Source organism: Clupea harengus, chromosome 9, assembly GCF_900700415.2.
Source record: "Clupea harengus chromosome 9, Ch_v2.0.2, whole genome shotgun sequence".
In the NCBI taxonomy this organism is placed as follows: Eukaryota; Metazoa; Chordata; class Actinopteri; order Clupeiformes; family Clupeidae; genus Clupea; species Clupea harengus.
Window position 1 is genome coordinate 9,105,596 of NC_045160.1, and position 18,064 is coordinate 9,123,659.

General features: G+C 38.0%; 1 protein-coding gene across 10 annotated transcripts in view; it reads right to left on the minus strand.

Moving 5' to 3' along the window:
- Nucleotides 1-7,156: 7,156 nt before the first annotated feature.
- Nucleotides 7,157-18,064, minus strand: part of il15l (interleukin 15, like) — a 30,596-nt gene continuing 19,688 nt past the window's right edge. For 5 of the 10 annotated variants that reach the window (XR_004164281.2, XR_004164282.1, XR_004164280.1 and 2 more), the window contains 3 exons: nucleotides 17,166-17,213; nucleotides 12,567-12,692; nucleotides 7,157-7,609 (listed from right to left, as the gene is read on the minus strand). Coding sequence is in view for 6 of the 10 variants with exons in the window: in XM_031573288.2 (XP_031429148.1) it covers nucleotides 7,469-7,609; nucleotides 12,567-12,692; nucleotides 17,166-17,213 (315 nt within the window). In the remaining 4 variants the exon portion in view is untranslated. Of the gene's footprint in view, nucleotides 7,610-10,655; nucleotides 10,717-12,566; nucleotides 12,696-17,165; nucleotides 17,214-18,064 lie in introns of all 10 variants that reach the window. The other 5 variants (XR_006152575.1, XM_031573289.1, XM_031573287.1 and 2 more) reach the window with 2 other exon arrangements.

Genomic DNA, 18,064 nt, shown 5'->3' on the forward strand with positions numbered 1-18,064 from the left:
AATGTATTGTTATGGCGCTATATAAATAAAATTGAATTGAATTGAATTATAATTTATTTCTTTATGATATCCAGAAAACATCAGAGTTGTAAATTAGGCTATAACAATCGATGTCAAACCGTTTGTAGGTCAATAGAGCTAGCTAGCTGAATATGACACGTGTGAATGCAATGCAATCGTGTGAATGCTAGCTAGCTGAATATGACACGTGTGAATGCAATTTAATCGTGTGAATGCAAAATAATACAAATGTGAATACAATCGATGTCGAACAGATTGTAGGCCAGGGGTACTCAATTAGAAACCCAAAAGGTCCACTCGCCAAATTTCCATTCAGTCCAGGGTCCGGAACAGTGACGGTCAAAATCCAAAAACATACAGTAACTCCAACAACGTTCGAACTATGCACAAAAGGTGATGTGGTCTGGCCTTACTTGTGTGTGACACCTATTTGTGCGTTAAACTTGGGCATTAAAGGTGTGAGGGCCAGGCGGAGGCACTGATGTAAGTGTTCATTAGTGAGTGTGCTCCTGTATTTGTTTTGCACCATATTCATGGTTGAAAAGGCAGACTGACAACAGTATGTTGAGGTATGTACGCTCTTGTTGTGTGGCTGATCTAACTATTACACTGCATGTTGCTTAGTATGATGATTGCAGATGGTTTATTTTCCTGCCCCTTACCTCAGAGTTCTGGGGGTAATTTTGTTCGAAGTGTGCATGCTTTGTTTCATAGTGACGAATCACGTTACCACTTTTGACAAGGCCGCTCTTTGCAGATTAAACACATCGTTTTTTGTCGGGTTTAGAGCACGCCATGATTTTCGTTTGCTGAGAAACAGATACCGTTCACAAATCGATCTGCCCGCGTTGTTGCCATTGACACACACAACCTGCATGACCCACAGAGCTCGCAGCCAACATTGAGTGAGTGAGTTGTCATAGTGATGTTGTTATAGAAACCACATTGAATAGGAAAAAAATATATAGTGCAAAATCACGCAACAATGAAAACTCGCTTGGATCATGATTAAATTAAAATTTAGATTTTGGCTTTGGTCCACATTTGATTGCGTCTGGGTCCGGATCCAGACCGCGGTCCGCCTATTGAGTACCCCTGTTGTAGGCCAATAGAGATAGCTAGATGTGAAAGAAATGTGAAAGTGAACGTCTCATTCCGTCCATTCAACAAACAAGCTCATCCTATTTAACGCAAATCCACAGCTAGTCAGATGAGGCGAACGAGAAGAAAGGTGATTTTTTTTAAGTGCACAGATATCACATATCGGTGTATTACTTTGTGAAGCTAATGTAATCAATCTCAAATTGAAGGAAGTTTATTTAAGATTTTGGGAACATGATAAATGGCGAACAGTAATTGTGATGTTGTAAATGTGTAAATACTGAATTTTGAGGAAAGGTTAGGCTAAATGACAAAAAGTGTGTACAACTGTGTCTACAAGTCAGTCATTATTTTCAAGAGCAAATTTTTTGATTCATGAAACCAGTAACCTTTATTGTTAGAAGAGGCAAATTACATGTATGTGCTCATATGGGCATGAACACACACATGCACAAACATGTATGCACATGCACACACGCATGAACATAAACAATGACAGTTCTCATTTGATTCATACGTGTTGAGACATTAACTTCTCAGGTTTTTTTTTTGTTGTCTTTTCCAGACACAAAAGGGGAAGCAGTCAGAAAGGCTAGGCCTCAGAATGTGGACTTCACGCTTGTCCTGCCATTTTGTGGGACACCCTCACCCCTGCTCCCCCACCCTCACCCCTGCTCCCCCCACCCTCACCCCTGCACCTCACCCCTGCTCCCCCACCCTCACCCCTGCACCCCCACCCTCACCCCTGCTCCCCCACCCTCACCCCTGCTCCCCCACCCTCACCCCTGCACCCCCACCCTCACCCCTGCTCCCTGTACAACTGTGTAAAGTCGGTCATTATTTTCTAGAGCAAACTTTTTGATTCAAGAAACCAGTAACCTTTTTAGTAAAAAGAGGCAAATTACATGTATGTGCTCATGTGGGCATGGACACATACATGCACAAACACATGAACAATGACCGTCTTTTTTTTGTCTTTTCCAGACACACTCCCTGTGGCATAGTCCACTTTGCCAGTCCACACCATGGTCCCAGAATGCCACCCCACCCCCACCCTCACCCTTGCATCTCACCCCTCACCCATGAACCTCACACCTGCTTCTCACCGAACCTCAAAGGCTGGACTTCATAAGCCCGCCTGGAGGGTCTTGGACAGGAAGGGATGGTACTTCATGGACACCGAGTGCCTGGAGTGCAGCTTGGCATCAGTTCACTTCAGCATGGACCCTGCTTCCCCACCCTGCTCCCCCTGCTTCCGAGCCAAAAGTGATTTTTTTTTTAAGTGCACAGATATCACATATCAGTCTATTACTTTGTGAAGCTACTATAATCAATCTCAAATAGAAGGAAGTTTAGTTTAGATTTTGGGAACATGGTAAATGTCGAACAGTAATTGTGATGTTGTAAATTTGTAAATACTGAATTTTGAGGGAAAGTTAGGCTAAATGACAAAAAGTGTGTACAACTGTGTAAAGTCAGTAATTATTTTCAAGAGCAAAGTATTTGATTCAATAAACCAGAAACATTTATTGTTAGAACAAACACAAACACACACCAACACACACGCATGCACACAAACACACACGCACGCACACAAACATGTCTACACGCACACACACAAACATGTACACACACAGACACACACATGAACATGTGAACATTAACAAATCTTTTTTTTTTTTTTTTCAAGTAATGTCAGTAATGCTTTAGGGTGTGATATTCCTCGAAGTATGGTGTGACACACAGTGGGATATCACACTGTACACACATGAACTTGGTGGCCTTCCGCATCTGTTGACACCTTGTTGTTGTTTGGCAGACCCTACAATGGCACCTTGTTCGCCCACCCTGCTGGTCTGTCTGGGTCACCAGCGTCGGGCGGAGAGACGGAGTGGGCCGTCCAGCGTGGGCCGTCCACCACTGAATATCAACTCAGCCAGTAACTTAGCCTAAAGTTTTGTTTTATGGAAGTTGTGGTAGCTATGTATGACATGAAAAAAAGTTTGATTGGTCAGGGCTCTACAGTGCGAGTATTTCACTCGCATTTGAGCCTAAAAGTGCGAACTTGAAAAATAATTTACGAGCACAGTGCGCGAGTGACGGGCTATTGTCAATACACGGAACAACGGCGCGAAGAAGTGAATCATAGCATAGATTTCATATGGAAACAAGTGACGGGGTCGCTACTGCACGATGTGAACATAGCATGATGACGCGCTTAACTTCATGCAATGAGAGCGACGATTCGCAACCAATGGGCCAGAGCCATATAAAAAGAGGGTTACGACGATCTCGCCGACATGTGATCACTTGGTATAAGTAGCTCGCAAAAAAACCACTGCTAGCAACCTGTTTGAATGGTCTTCCACGGGACAGACAGCAGCACCACCTCGATTTACTGACATTTTCGGTATATTAACACATAATATCAATTGGTTACTAGTGTGTTGTATCCTGTTTATGTCTGATACTTTAATAACATTTATGTATTACATTAACTTATAACACTAGGCAGCAATATTGTGAAGCAGAGCTAGAAATGGCTTTGCTAGCTCTCATACTGTAGCTCACACCAGCAACTGCTCAATTTAAGACAAGAAAGGAGTTTGGTGATAACTTAGCTAGTAACTGTCAATGATAACTAGTTATTAGAATATATTAGCCAACGTTAAGTTAACTTCAAAGGGGCAGTCAAGTGTATAGGTTGTGTCCGCTTGGATAGCTAGCTAGTAATTTTCGATTTAAGCCTCCCGTTAGCCTTGGCAAACTTTTAGCTAGCTAACTTTAGCTAACTATGAGGTAGCATATCCTAGCTAAGTTATACTAGCTTTCGATAGATAGCTAGTAAACTCATTGCAAAATATACTATAGGACAGGCCACGCCTGACATTAATCAAGAAAAAATAAATTAATATGTGATTGGTTTAAATATCCTTGTCTATTTGGGCAATTGTTATTATCATTGGCACCACTTTCAACTGTCAAAACTATCCGTCTAGCTAAATCTGTTGGTTATCAAATTGCACAGCAATTCATATGGAGGATATGTGGTTGATTTAACTCTAAGGCCAGGTAGGCATAGTAGTTGTAATGTGCCATCACATCATTTGAAAATCTAGACTTGATATTCTCTTATATTTAAATGATAATTCTGTTAATTAAGTATTGCCTTAAAATTATTATTTACATTGAATTAATTGGAATTCAGCTGTAGGCATATACTAAGAGATTTGTATCTTAGAGAGTAATTGCATCCACAATTTAAGTACTGTAAGCTTGACTATTATGCAGTTGTAGACACAACACAGGGGGTCCCTGGGCCTGAGAAGGGAAGGAAAGGAGTTTAGTGTGGCTATAATATGGACTTTTAAATGTGACTAAAACTAGACTAAAATGTAATCAGTTTTCGTTGACGAAAACTAGACTAAAACTAAGAAGGATAAAAATGACTAAATGTGACTAAAACTAATATGCATTTTCGTCTTAAGACTAAGACTAGATCTAAAATAGCTGCCAAAATTAACACTAAGATAGGGGACCCCTTAATCTGCAATTCATTGTTGCTATCTCTAATCAGATGTACTAACTAGGCTAATAAGAGAAGACTAACTTTGTATGCCAACAAACACCAATAACTAGAACTAATTTGACAGACTATAAACCAACTGACTTCTGGTTATGATACACGTGCTCTCTAGCTAGCTACAGTGAAAGTGTTGCTTACGTTAGATACTAGACCTACAATCTAACTCTAACTGCATTTAGAATCTAACAAGCTATATCTTACAATAAACTTTAAGTAAAGCTGGCTATATAAAATACTACTAATAACAATTGATAAGAGGTCCACTAAAGTGTTGAAATATGAACAAATGCAGTAATTTGATCAATTTACCAGCTAACTTGCTTCGGAAACACTGAACATTAATGGGGTTGAACGTTGGAAAATACAATGTTTGGAACTATAGGTCGCAAATGACATGCTTTACTTCCGCATAAAAAAACCCCGCTGTGCTCCTAAATTTCTTTGTGTGCGTGCTCCTAAATGTTTTAATTTAGGAGCACATGTACTCCTTGGGGAAAACCTTAGCGTAGAGCCCTGTTGGTCATAAAACTTTTCTTGGGGCAGTAGTTGGTTTAGTTTGGTGTCCCTAGCCAAGGGGAGTCACTATGCTAACGTTAGCTAACAGTTTAGCTGTAGAGTGCAATACAAATTTAAAATAGCTGAATATGCTCGTATCACGTTCAAGTAACTTGGAACTCACATTGCATTCCTGGGGTATCCCCACTATTATCGGCCCAATGGCTTCACAATTTGCTCACTTCCATTCATATCCGTTAGCTTTCAGAAAACATGTACAAATACCGATGGAAATAACAGAATAATAATAAAGTATGGACAGAATCCGTATTTAACGTTGAGTTAACATGAGCCTCAACTCAGCTATACCATGTAGCCAAATGAAATACACAGCATGTTATTGAGGCTGAAGGTAAAGAGAACATTTATATTGGCCAAATTTACAGTTTTTACAGAGTAATTGGAGATGGAAAATTGGTAATTTCACCACTGAATTTCACTGGATCCGCTTAAACATTGTTCTGCAGCCTGATAATAGATGTTGCTAAACCTGTGGTTGCTTCACTTTTTGAATGAGCTCAAATTGTCCATACTTGTTGCAGCACACCTGTGCCACTGGACTTAATCCACGATTCTTGTGAAAGGTTGATATTTGAACCCAACAGCCAATCATATTACACTGTAGGGAATTATGGGATGCTGTCCTAATTGTTCAGTCAAAAAAGAATGAAACTCTTCCAAGGAGATGTGGATTTAATTTCCATTATTTATTCTGAGGATTGTCATTCCTCAATCCAATGGTTACTTGTGACATTTATGTGTGGGACATGTTTCCATGAAATATATGTGTCTGTGTGTGTGGAATTAGTTTCTCTAAAATAAATGAACAAAAAGTATAATCAGGATAATATGCTAAGACATACAAATAGGCATTATGAAATAAACTAATGAATTGTAGAAATGAACACATCGCTGTAGTAATGATTACACCACTAGAAGTTAAGAGACAACGATGCAACATGTACATTCAGTTACATATATAACTGTTTGCTGTTATTTTTTACTTGGTCAAATTATTTTAAATGAAACTAGGAAATAAAAACAGTATTGTAAAATATATAAAAGAGTAATGTATATTTATATATGCGGGTAATTTAACACTGTAAAGCCTGACACATCCAGTGTTACCCAGAACATTATAATCTTTTAAGTAGTGTTTAATTAGTGTTTATTGGATCTTTTGACAAAATACAGACACCGGGCCTTTATCTATCACTGGTGTGCTGGCGTGGTTAGTGGTTGCACAAAAGCATATTTTAGAAACAAAAACAAATAATGTTTTTTTTTCCAAACAGGAACCTTTTTCAACCTTTTTAATTTGCCTTGTCAATTGTTTTTTCTTATTACAGTGTCCCCAGTGGTCAAATAATGCAACATTTGTGCATTACCTCAGGAAGGGATCATAAGTCCATTTACCAAGTTTTGCATCATCAAAGAGTTGATGAGATATGATCATTCTGTCATAGCTAGCGTCATGAATTGCAATACATTAGACAATGACAATGGAGGGATTTAGAGATAAATTATCCTTAACCTTACCTTGTATCATATTTCCTACTTGATATATTTTCTTTAAATACTTGCTGTTTCATACTTGATACATACATTTTCAACAAGATTTTCCCATAAAATAAAGTATGAAATATTATGTTCTTCTAAGTTGCTTTAATTCAGTAAATCTTATATTAAAATATTAGAAACAATATAAATTGCCCCTGCTTCAAGTCACAATGCTGCTTTATAGCAAATTTACTGTATGCTATGAAAACCTTTCATAGATTTTAGTTGGGTTTCTGACCTGGACCACAGAACTATACAGAGAGGTTGTGGGGACTAAATATGCAAGAGTAGTAAGGATGAAAGGTGTGTTTAGCTATCATTCAAATGACCATATTCCATCAAATTGAATTTTAATGTACAATTTAACTGTTAGTAGTTAATCTGCTAGTCACGAGCCATGCCTTAAGGTGTTTCACAACTAAGAACACAAATGTTTAGTGTTAGCTCCAGTCAGAGGGTATTGTAACTGTATTGCAAGGGTATTATACATACAAATACCATAAAGTTAGAATAATATTGAACTATATTTCTCTTATTTCAATACAATGCAGTCATTACAGAAGGTAGCTCTATCAATGTTGACTTCATAATATATTGAGAGCAATCCATTTGAGGCATAGATCAGAATAACAATAAACACAGTCCTTAAGTGTCCATGGGATCAGCTGAACACTGATACTGCAAAACAGAGTTAAGTGCCTCTAAGAACACGGCTGCAGCTTGTTCAGTATGGATCTCACAAGGTGGACACTGTATTTGTGTCTTATTCTTCAACTTTTCATTGATCTGGTGAACATGGAAATATAAAAACAATTAGACATGTAAATGTAAGTATGTACATGTTTACAGATACATACACATACATATTCTTTTACATACACAATATTTCCCTTAAATACAGTATACTCATATATTCAATCATATGTACTTATATACTCCTGCATGAATACATTTTTGCCAATTTTCCAGTGTATATTACATTTTCATTAAGTGATGAAATCATCTCTGCTCTAGAGAATTAGTATCGTATAGTATCTACCCTCAACCAAATTTTACAGTAGGCAGCAAGTAATTTTTCCGTGATGCAACGCGCTTATGGTTGTGACCAAATAACTATCTTAGTTTCATCTTTCCACTTTATTCCAAAATGATTCTGGCTTGTCCAGATGAGCCTTTGCATACCTCAAGCGACTCTGCTTGTGGTAAGTACGTAGAAAAGGCTTTTATGCACTACCCTTCCATTGGGCTGTCCTTGTGCAAATTGTGCTAGTCTGTGGAACGATGTACAATGACACAATATTCCTCTCCTAATTCATATTGACAAATCATCTTAGTTTTTAGGTCATTAGAGATCGTTCTTTTGAGGTTCCCATGTTGCTACTCTCCAACAGAGAATGAAGGAGAAGCACACCTAGCAATTAGCTATGGTAAATTAGCTTTTTCATGATTGGTTTCAACTTTGTTTGCAGTTTAAGGTTCAATCAGCTAATCAAAATAATTTTGTGTTTCAATCAATCAGCATTAAGTGACTACAGGAATTCAAATCTACACGCTTAAAAGGGTGCCCACATTTTTTCACAGCCTTTTTTTAACATTCAATTTTATTTATTTATTATTATTATATATATATATATATAATATTATTATATTAATTTTATCAATAATATATAATATATATATATATTATTTATTATATATTATTATATTTTATTTTTATTTCATACAACTGAATACTGCTACATTAAGAATGTTTGTCTGAAAAACATCCCATTATCCAGCTTTTGCATAAAACTGTAAGAAAGACCACATTATGTTGATACATTTGACACCTTGGACCAACCTGAATGCAATCTCTAAATCAGACTAGACGAATGTCTTTGGGTACCTAGAAAAGCGCTATATAAGTTTAAAGTATTATTATTATTATATGTCGCCTCGCGTCTATTCAAAATCCACACCTCGGGAGGAAAGTTACATTTCTCCTCAGAATTTAGACAATCCGTTTCGACATCAAAATGAAATTGTACAGCTACCCTAGATAGAAGCTTGCCTGCAAGATGTAAAAGCATGGATGACTAACAACTTCCGGCTCCTTTATTCAGATACAACTGAGGTTATGCTTGCAGGCCCTAAACAACTGAGGATGACATTATCTAACCATCTACCCACACTCAATGGCATTTCATTAACATTAGTACTACACATTTCGATGTAATTATCAACAAAGACCTCCTACTCGACTCACACATAAAACAGATCTCAAAGACATCCTTTTTTCATCTACGCAATATTGGTCCTATCCCTCCAAGATAGAGAAAAGCACTTTCATTATGTTGCGACTAGACTACTGCAATGCTCTCCTGTCTGGATGTAGCAATAACTCAAACTCCAACTTACACAGAATGCTGCTGCTCACAACACTTACTAGAACTCACCTATACTTCCTTCTCTGCACTGGCTCCCTGTCAAAAGTACAATGGATTTCAAAGTACTCCTTCTAGGTTAAAAGCCCTAAATGCCTTAGCTCAAAATTACATAAACCCGAGATCACTTATGCACTGTTTTCCTCGAAGAAGCGGATAGCCTAATTACCTAAAGTGACTGTTTACCTGAGTGAGTCGCTTTCTTCGTGGACTGATACTTTCTGTTGTGGATTACTGAACCCTACTTGCTGTCTGTGCTTGCACCTTAAGACTCATCCTGATACTTGCTTCCATCCGAGAAGCAGACAGCCTTTCCATCTTTAAATTTAGACTAAAGACATTCCTCTTTAGTGCATCCCATAGTCATGAATAATGGGGCGACAGTGGTACAGGAGGTAGAGAAGTCGGTTAGTAATCAGAAGGTTGCTAGTTCGATTCCCTGTCGAAGCGTCCTTGAGCAAGAGACTGAACCCCTAATTGCTCCTGATGCGCAGTGTGCCATCAGTGTAAAATGTAAAATGTGTATACCTTGTAAGTCGCTTTGGATAAAAGCGTCTGCTAAATGACTAAATGTAAATGTAAATTAATAATGTATCAAAAATGCACCATGCCAGCCATCCATAACTAAACATGAACAAAATGCCTATCCCTATATAAAAATATATTATATTATGCTAATAATGATAAAGTGGCCATGTTACCTACTGTTAACTGTTTACCAAAATTGATCAAATTTAGTAGCCCAACTCTACCCATTAACTTTGTCTCTTATTTCCCCTCCTAGTCTAGACTATCTCTGCCATCCCCACCACATTGTCATGCACTTATTCCACCCCATACTCTGCACTTGCAATGTAAATAAATGCCACCATTAACATACTCAAATAAATACCGGGATTCAATTAGACGCCGGGCTTCAGATAGTAGCCGGGGGCGTGGTCGATACGGACAAATAAAGGCCGGGCCCCGAATACAAGACGGGGGTAAAATAAAGTACCCTATTTTACTGTAGCCTACCAGCATCAGTCCATCGGCACAAAGTAGACATCACAATTTAATTGAATGCATTTCATAAATACATGTTCTCCTCATGTTTAATGTTGTTGGCTAATTTCATGGGCTGTTTGCAATAAAAAAAGAAATTTTCCCACGTAGGACTACTAGGCGAATTTGTTATTGTTCATGAAGGCGCGTCTGGCAATTTGTTAGCCTAAATGCACGTATCGTAGCCTACTGTTGTTTATCTGTAACGTTTTAGTTGGCTAAGTTACTTTTTCCAGAAGGGATCATAAAGCAGTAGACTATGGCACTAAGGCGAAACTTTGATATTCAATTCAGAATTTCATATTAACGTTGGCTAAAACAGACAGACCCATTTAATTTAATATTCAATTTAATGTTCAATTTACCATTTATTTTTGTCTTTCAAGAAATTCCTCCAAGGGTCAAGCTGTCCTGACATTTGGTTGACTGGTACAAAAAGACGACAACAGTTCAGCATTGTCAATGCATCAAAAATAAATCGATTGTTTTCATTCCAGTGTGAGGTCAATACATTTTCTTAAGAATTTGAAAGAATTTAACCATAAACATGGTCTTTTGAATCAAATTGAAATGTGAGCTGAGTGTATTGCTACATCCCTAATCAATAACCATCTTCCTTTTAAATCAGTTTGTACTATTTTTATGTTTTGATGTTCCTGGAGCAACTGCAACCTTTAACAGTGGAAAGTCACAACTGATTAATTTGATTTAAAAATGTTTGATGTTCATTTGAAAATAATACAAATCTGAGAAGGCATTCACTAGTTGTAAATTGAGTGTGCTGTCATGGCAAAAAGTGACCGGGTGCCAAAAAGAGCCAGGTGATGTAATATTGGCTTTCGAACAACTCTTTGAGTGACAGTTGCTATGCCAACGCTAGTATAACATAACCCGGACAATATGTAACCCGGGCACTTTTTGGTCAGTCTCAAGAGTCATTCGAAAGCCATCAGCTACTTGTTAGTCGCTTAATATTGTGCCTAAAACTATGAAGTATTTCGTTTTAGCTACACCTGCCGGTATCCTGTACGTCAACATTTGCAGTCAATACTACTTTTTTAATCGCTATATATTGTGGCTAAACTATTTTTTTCCCCGGTAAATAAAGTGCTCCATTTTAGCCGTTAACATCATCATTTGCATTTCAATTGAAATTGTTTAGTGTAGAAATTCGTTTTTATAAAAAGGAGAAAATGGAGAAGGAGAAAATAGTGATATACGGTGCTTGTTTATCTACCTTTTTAGCAAGCCACAGTTAATTTCCTAACATCTTAAATAATATATAGTGCTTGTTCATCTACCTTTTTAGCAGGCCAGCCAGTTCATTTGCTAACATCTTAAATAATATACGGTACAGTGCTTGTTCGTATGCCTTTAAAGCAAGCCAGCCAGTTAATTTGCTAACATCTTAAATAATAAACGGTGCTTGTTCATCTACCTTTTTAGCAAGCCAGCAAGTTAATTTGCTAACATCTTAAATAATAAACGGTGCTTGTTCATCTACCTTTTTAGCAAATAATTTTAAATAATTTAAGATCTACCATTATTTGCTGATATAGGCCTATTTAGAAAGACTTGAGAGAGTTCATACTAGCTTGCTAGCTATACACTAAGCAAAATCAATATCTCGTAACGTGCCCTTGTGACTTAGCTACATCCTACCCTTTAGTGATTAGCAATTCCTCCCGTTGTGCTCTATAGTTAAAGGTGGTGCAAACAATTCCCTGTTTTGTGAAAATGTAATTGTGTGTGCCGTCAGATATGTCTATTAATCACACCACATTAAGGACCTTCTTATAGCAGCCAACGGAGGAATTGCTAATCGCGAGATGCTAGCGGTGAAACCGGTTGAAATTTGCTTACTTTGACACTATAACAAACTAGTGAGTCAACAACTTTAACACAGTCAAAGATCAAGCACATGGTTGTTTTGCTTGGTTTATTGCAGGTAAAATACAGGCAAGCTGGTCTCAGGTAGCGAAGTATAATGCAAGATGCTCTGGGGTAAATCGCGTTATTGAGGTATTCAATGCAGCGGCAGTCTGACTTCCAAAAAGAGCCCGGGTGACGTAATGCTAACGTTGGTATAGCAACTGTCACTCAAGAGTCGTTCGAAAGCCAATATTACGTCACCCGGGCTCTTTTAGGCGCCCGGTCACTTTTTGCCATGACAGTACCAATTGTCAAGTTGGTATTGTTTAGCACAGTAAAAACTCTAAAAATAATAATTTCAATTAATTAATGTATTGCCCAGCGCTACATAAATGTGTACTCACATTAAGTGTCAGTTTCTTCAGTCTTTTCCTTAAAGCAAAGACCACTCGCAAAGTTCTATCCTCTATCTCCATGTCCAGGACTTTCACCTCTTCTGCAAAACAATTCAGCGTGGACAAAGTGCAGATCTGCTGAGAGAGGGCAGCAGACCTCAATGATTATGTTCCTTACTTTCCTATGTATATATATATATATATATATATATTAGGTTTAAAAATGACATAACATTGTTTAAAAATGCAAAAAAATTGCAAGATACTAAAGAAATATGTTGAAATAAACAACAGAGGTTATACAGATCCAATAATACTGTAGCGATCTCAGTAACTATTCTTAGAGGGTTTTCCATTATGATGACTTTATTACTTGACACGGAGGACACGTAGATCACAGTGACTCCTTATCACAAAACCGCGAGCATCAAGAGGCTCAACAACAAGTTACACGTTATCTTAAACAGGTGCCCCCGCCCCCTGGCTACTCTGCCAGCCCCCCGCAGCGCATAGCAACCCGCACATGAGCTGCTGCGGCTGACAGAGAGCAAGGACACAGGCACACAGACAACACAATGAACATGAACATGAACACATTAAACATACAATACCATGGTGAAAAAGCCAAAGTAGTCATGAGGGGCCACATAATTTCATACCTATCTGCAAACAAAAGCATCTGCTATAGCAAATAAAGTTATTGGAAGATAGTGTAGCCCTATGGGGAAATTTGGGTTTAAATGAGTGTATTTTTATTGTTGTTTATTTTCATTTTATAAGGTACAATTCATTTAGTTAAAAGGGTGTAACTAATGTTTTCAAGGTTAAAAATTGTATTTGTTAAAATGTTTTTTTTAAGCCAATCAGGAGTCATGGAGAGAGGTCAGGGCAGGGGAGGAAAAGGAGTGTTGGGAGAGTGAACGAGAGAGTTGGAAACGGAGCTTTGAGAGTGAGATGATAAAGAAGAGTGTGACGATATTGTATAGTTAATTCAATAGAGGAACGGCTAGTGACTCATTATTAACATATATATATATATAGATATCTTTAAGTGTTGTGCTGCGTTTTATTTGACGGAACTCAGAGAGAGTTCTGGAAGAGTAAAGGAAGATACAGCAACAGCTAGCTCAGCTAAAGAGTAGCTTCAACTTTGGAAGACCTGTTGGAGCAGGGGCGGCTTGTCCATAAGGGCGATTGGGGCGACGCACTGCCTAGGGGAAAAGAAAAAAAAAATCCTGATATCCTTACGCAATATCCTTGTAAGTCGCGTAAATGACGATTTTCGGTCGGATTCTACCACTAGGCCGTCTGATCTGCCTCTGTCATTGTCGAATCATGTAACAGTCTTTCAGTCAGCCTAAAGTCGTGCTTCAAATGGCCCCGCCCCTTCTGGGGTGATTTGGGGCAAAATGAAAATCGCCCCAGACCTCTCCCATTGATTCCCATGTTAAATCCATTTTTTTCACAAAACAGAGCTCTCAATGCATTCTCTATGGCTTCCGGGAGGGCTCGCCCATAGATATATATAAAGGCTAGATGTCTCGTCCGCGTTGCCAGCCAACAGAGTCGAATGTCCGCACATGGCGGCCATCTTGCCCCAGGCAGCTCGCTCACCCATAACATTGTGTTGGTAGTGGTATGTACTTTTTAAATAACCAAAACTTGTTCAATTTTCAACCGATTTTTAAACGGGTTGGTTTGTTATAAACGTCAGAGATGTAGTTATGACACTGCATACTTATGAATAATTATGTTATTTTCTTAAAAATATCCCAAAAGCATCCCGAATTATAACCACGTTAATAACGTTTGTAAGAAACCAAACCATTTGTAAATCCGTTGAAAATTGAGCAAGTTATGGTTATTTAAAAAGTACATACCACTACCAACACAATGGTATGGGTGAGCGAGCTGCCACGGGCAAGATGGCCGCCATGTGCGGACGTTCGACTCCGTTGGACGAGACATCTAGCCTTCATATATATCTCCATATTTCCATGGAGAGGGAACTTGTCCTTAAAATGCCTGATTTCCACGAGAGAGTCATTGACCGCTTTGTCGCACTGAAAGAGAGACGGGCAAAGTTTCAGTACAAGTAATGTAGTCTGTCTGTCTATTTTACTCTTTCTCTCCCTCTCTCTCTTTCTATGCCATAACTTATTTTGCTTTTGTAAAGATTAGTCAATAAATATTGTTGGTTTTGACTTATGTTGCCCCCTTCTTTATGTTGTTACAGGACATATCATGTGTCCTGTTAATCTATGTTACATCATACAACATTTTGGTAATGTGAATAATGAACAAGTGGGACAATTTATTGTGGCGCCACCTCACTTTTTCTTTTGAAGGCTCATGGATGCAACTTTTTACCATAGCTTTCCACCTGTAACTTATGTAGCTAGAGGGGAAATATTTCTGTTGTGTGCTGCCATCTACTGGACAAAAAGGTATTGCTGTATGAGTTAATCAGCTCACAACAAATAGATACAATTGTCCTGCTTAAGGTACTTACCGAGTGGGTCGCCTTAATCATTATCAAAAAAATTGCCCCCCCCAGAGAATTTTTTTCAGGAGCCGCCACTAATGGTAAATTACGTAACAAATGGATGATCTTTCAAGATAGATGTGTTCAGTTTCTAGAATTTCACTCCATTATTTATACCCTTGAAGGAGAGGTCCAAAATTACCTTTGCATGGTCAGAAATCAAAATACTGCCCATAGAGCAAGACAAAACCCTGTGCATCGAGAGACCTGACAAGAAAAAGTAGTCAATCCTACTGTGAGAACCATGAGGTGCAGAAAAGAAAGTATACGCTTTATCAGAAGTGTGAATTGTTCTCCAAACATCAACAAATCCTAAGTCCCCACAAATAGAACTGAGTGCCTCAAAGAGGCATAGCTTTTAGAAGATAATCTATGAATAAGTGGGTTTAGTATGCAGTTAAAATCTCCACCCACAATGGCAATATCTGACTGAGAACAGCTTAGTTATAAAGTCAGACGGGTGAGCAGGAGGGTAATACACATTCAGTATAGAGATAACTATACCTTGCAAGATGCCCTTTACAATAACATATCGGCAACTTTTATCTTTAATACAGTCCAGCATTGAAAACTGCAAATTTCTTCTCACTAATATAGCCACTCCTCTACTTCTTGAGGTGAATGAGGAAAAAATGTAAGGTGCTCTTCATCATGCAAGTGCGTTTCTTGCAGAAGAGCAAGAGCAATGTCAATGTCAATTTTAAAAAAAACGTAGTGCTTTTCTTCTTTTAACAGGACTATGAACCCCTTTTATATTCCATATACAGTGGGGAAAATAAGTATTTGAACCCCTGCCGATTTCGCAAGTTTGGCCACAAATGTGTGATCTATAATTGTAATAGTAGGTGTATTTTAACAGTGAGAAACAGAATATCAACAAAAAAATCCAGAAAACTGCATTTTATAACATTTATGACTTAATTTGCATTTGATGCAGAAAATAACTGCTACTGTATTAAAATGCTGATGTTAAAAGTGTTTGCACAACAAATGTTATGGCACTTTTGTTCATATGGCAGAACATTTAAAATAAAAGTGCGCTATACACTTCTTTTGAATTCATTATTGGATTTTGCGTATACAAATGTGAACGTATACAAACGTGCTTAATCAGGATTAATCGCGATTAAAACTTTTAATCATTGCCCAGCCCTAAGATTTACACATAAACTGATAAATGCCACTGGAGCTGGCTTACAGTGCTGTTCACTCTACGACGCCATCTTGTCCCCCACATTTGTATTTATTACTAATATAGCCTGCTAAGGTATCAAAACGGTTTCATACCATAGACTTATGCATTTTGATGATCCTTGATATTTGATAATTTGATATTCATAATACAGATTATTTAGGACAATCCAGTTCCCATGGTGTGCATTACATGTAAAACACAAATAAAATGTGTTTCTTGGAAATAACAACAGGTCTCCTATGTATGTTTAATTTTGATAAAACCTATAACCCCCCAACCCCACACCACACTATTGTGCAGGACCGAGCAATGGACTCTAACCCTAACCCAACCCCACACCACACTATCGTGTAGGGCCGAGCAATGGACTCTGCAGCACCCCTAGCAAAAAAAACTATTGAACAACCAGTGCTATCTGGGAGCTCTTTACAACTGATGGAACTAAAGTTTGGCACTGCCGTCTGTGCAAGTACAGCAATCTAGACTATTCTCATTCGTAGTTCCACGTTGGTGGAACGAGCAGGGACGTCCCTCTCTACCTTTGAGAAGTTCTTGAAGACCCAACTCTTTAGAGAGCACCTCCCTTCCTAACTTGCACTTCTACTAGTACTTAACTTGCACTTACAGTAGTTACATTCCTGCACTTTTTTTCTATTTCTTATGTAAAATAGTATTTATTGTTAAACTAGGTCTCTATTGCTCGTAGCTTGATTGTTCTCTCCCTTTTGCTTATGCTAAATGATTAAGTGCAATGTAAATGTAAAAGTTTTTTGTAGTAATGCATAACCATATGCATCTCAAACATCACACAAAGTACATCATTAAATTACATTATTACATCATGGGGATTAATTCCAAAAACACATACCTTGTAGTCATCCACAGTTGGTGTGTAAAGACGGCAATCAAGTGCTCTCTGTTAAGGAGAATAAAAACAAAAGTAATAATGTTTTTAAATTATAATTTTGGACAATCCTAAAATAACATTTTAAATGAACCTGCAAGGCAAACACTATTGTAAATCCACACGACTACCATACACACTTTTAGAAACACAAAAAAGTTGGACACAAAAGTTTGGGCACACTTGTGGAAATGACTTTTTTGTGGATATTCGCAGTGGAAAGCAGTTAATTGAACCACTGCAGTAAACAGACAATGAGACTTTCTTTGAAAACCAATAATGCTAAATTGGCTCTAAAATTGCCAGTGGGAAGGGGGGAGTGGAGAGAGACAAACAATTTTGCTTGTTTCCCCCCACCACAATTCAAGAGAACATTGCACAAGCCAGACAAATAACAGTCAAAACCGGACATCCGGACATATAGTCGGAAAAACGGACTGTCTGGGTGAAAACCGGATGGGTGGCAACCCTAGGCAACACATTAACATTAACCCTTGAAAAACAGCCTCATGATAAGCTAGCATAGTTAACATAGTGTTTAGCTAGCTAGTTATGAGGACACATGCAGTGAATGTGAATGATTTGATTCAGTTACAGTGCCAAAAAAACAGTAGCCTACTTAGAAATGATAACTTATCACCAATTACTTTTTCTCCTAATGGCAGATTTGGAAGTTTCTGTTCAGTTTCTGTTTTCTGCACTTTCTTACTCAATCACGGCTGGTAAAAAGGCATTCCACCATGAAAAGGTAGACAATGCCACAGACAGTAGGAAACCATTTTTTACTTTTAAGAATCTCCTTAACCCTCCAACTCCACCATCAGTTACCTCCCTCTTTGCTGATGACTTTGCAATTTCCAGAG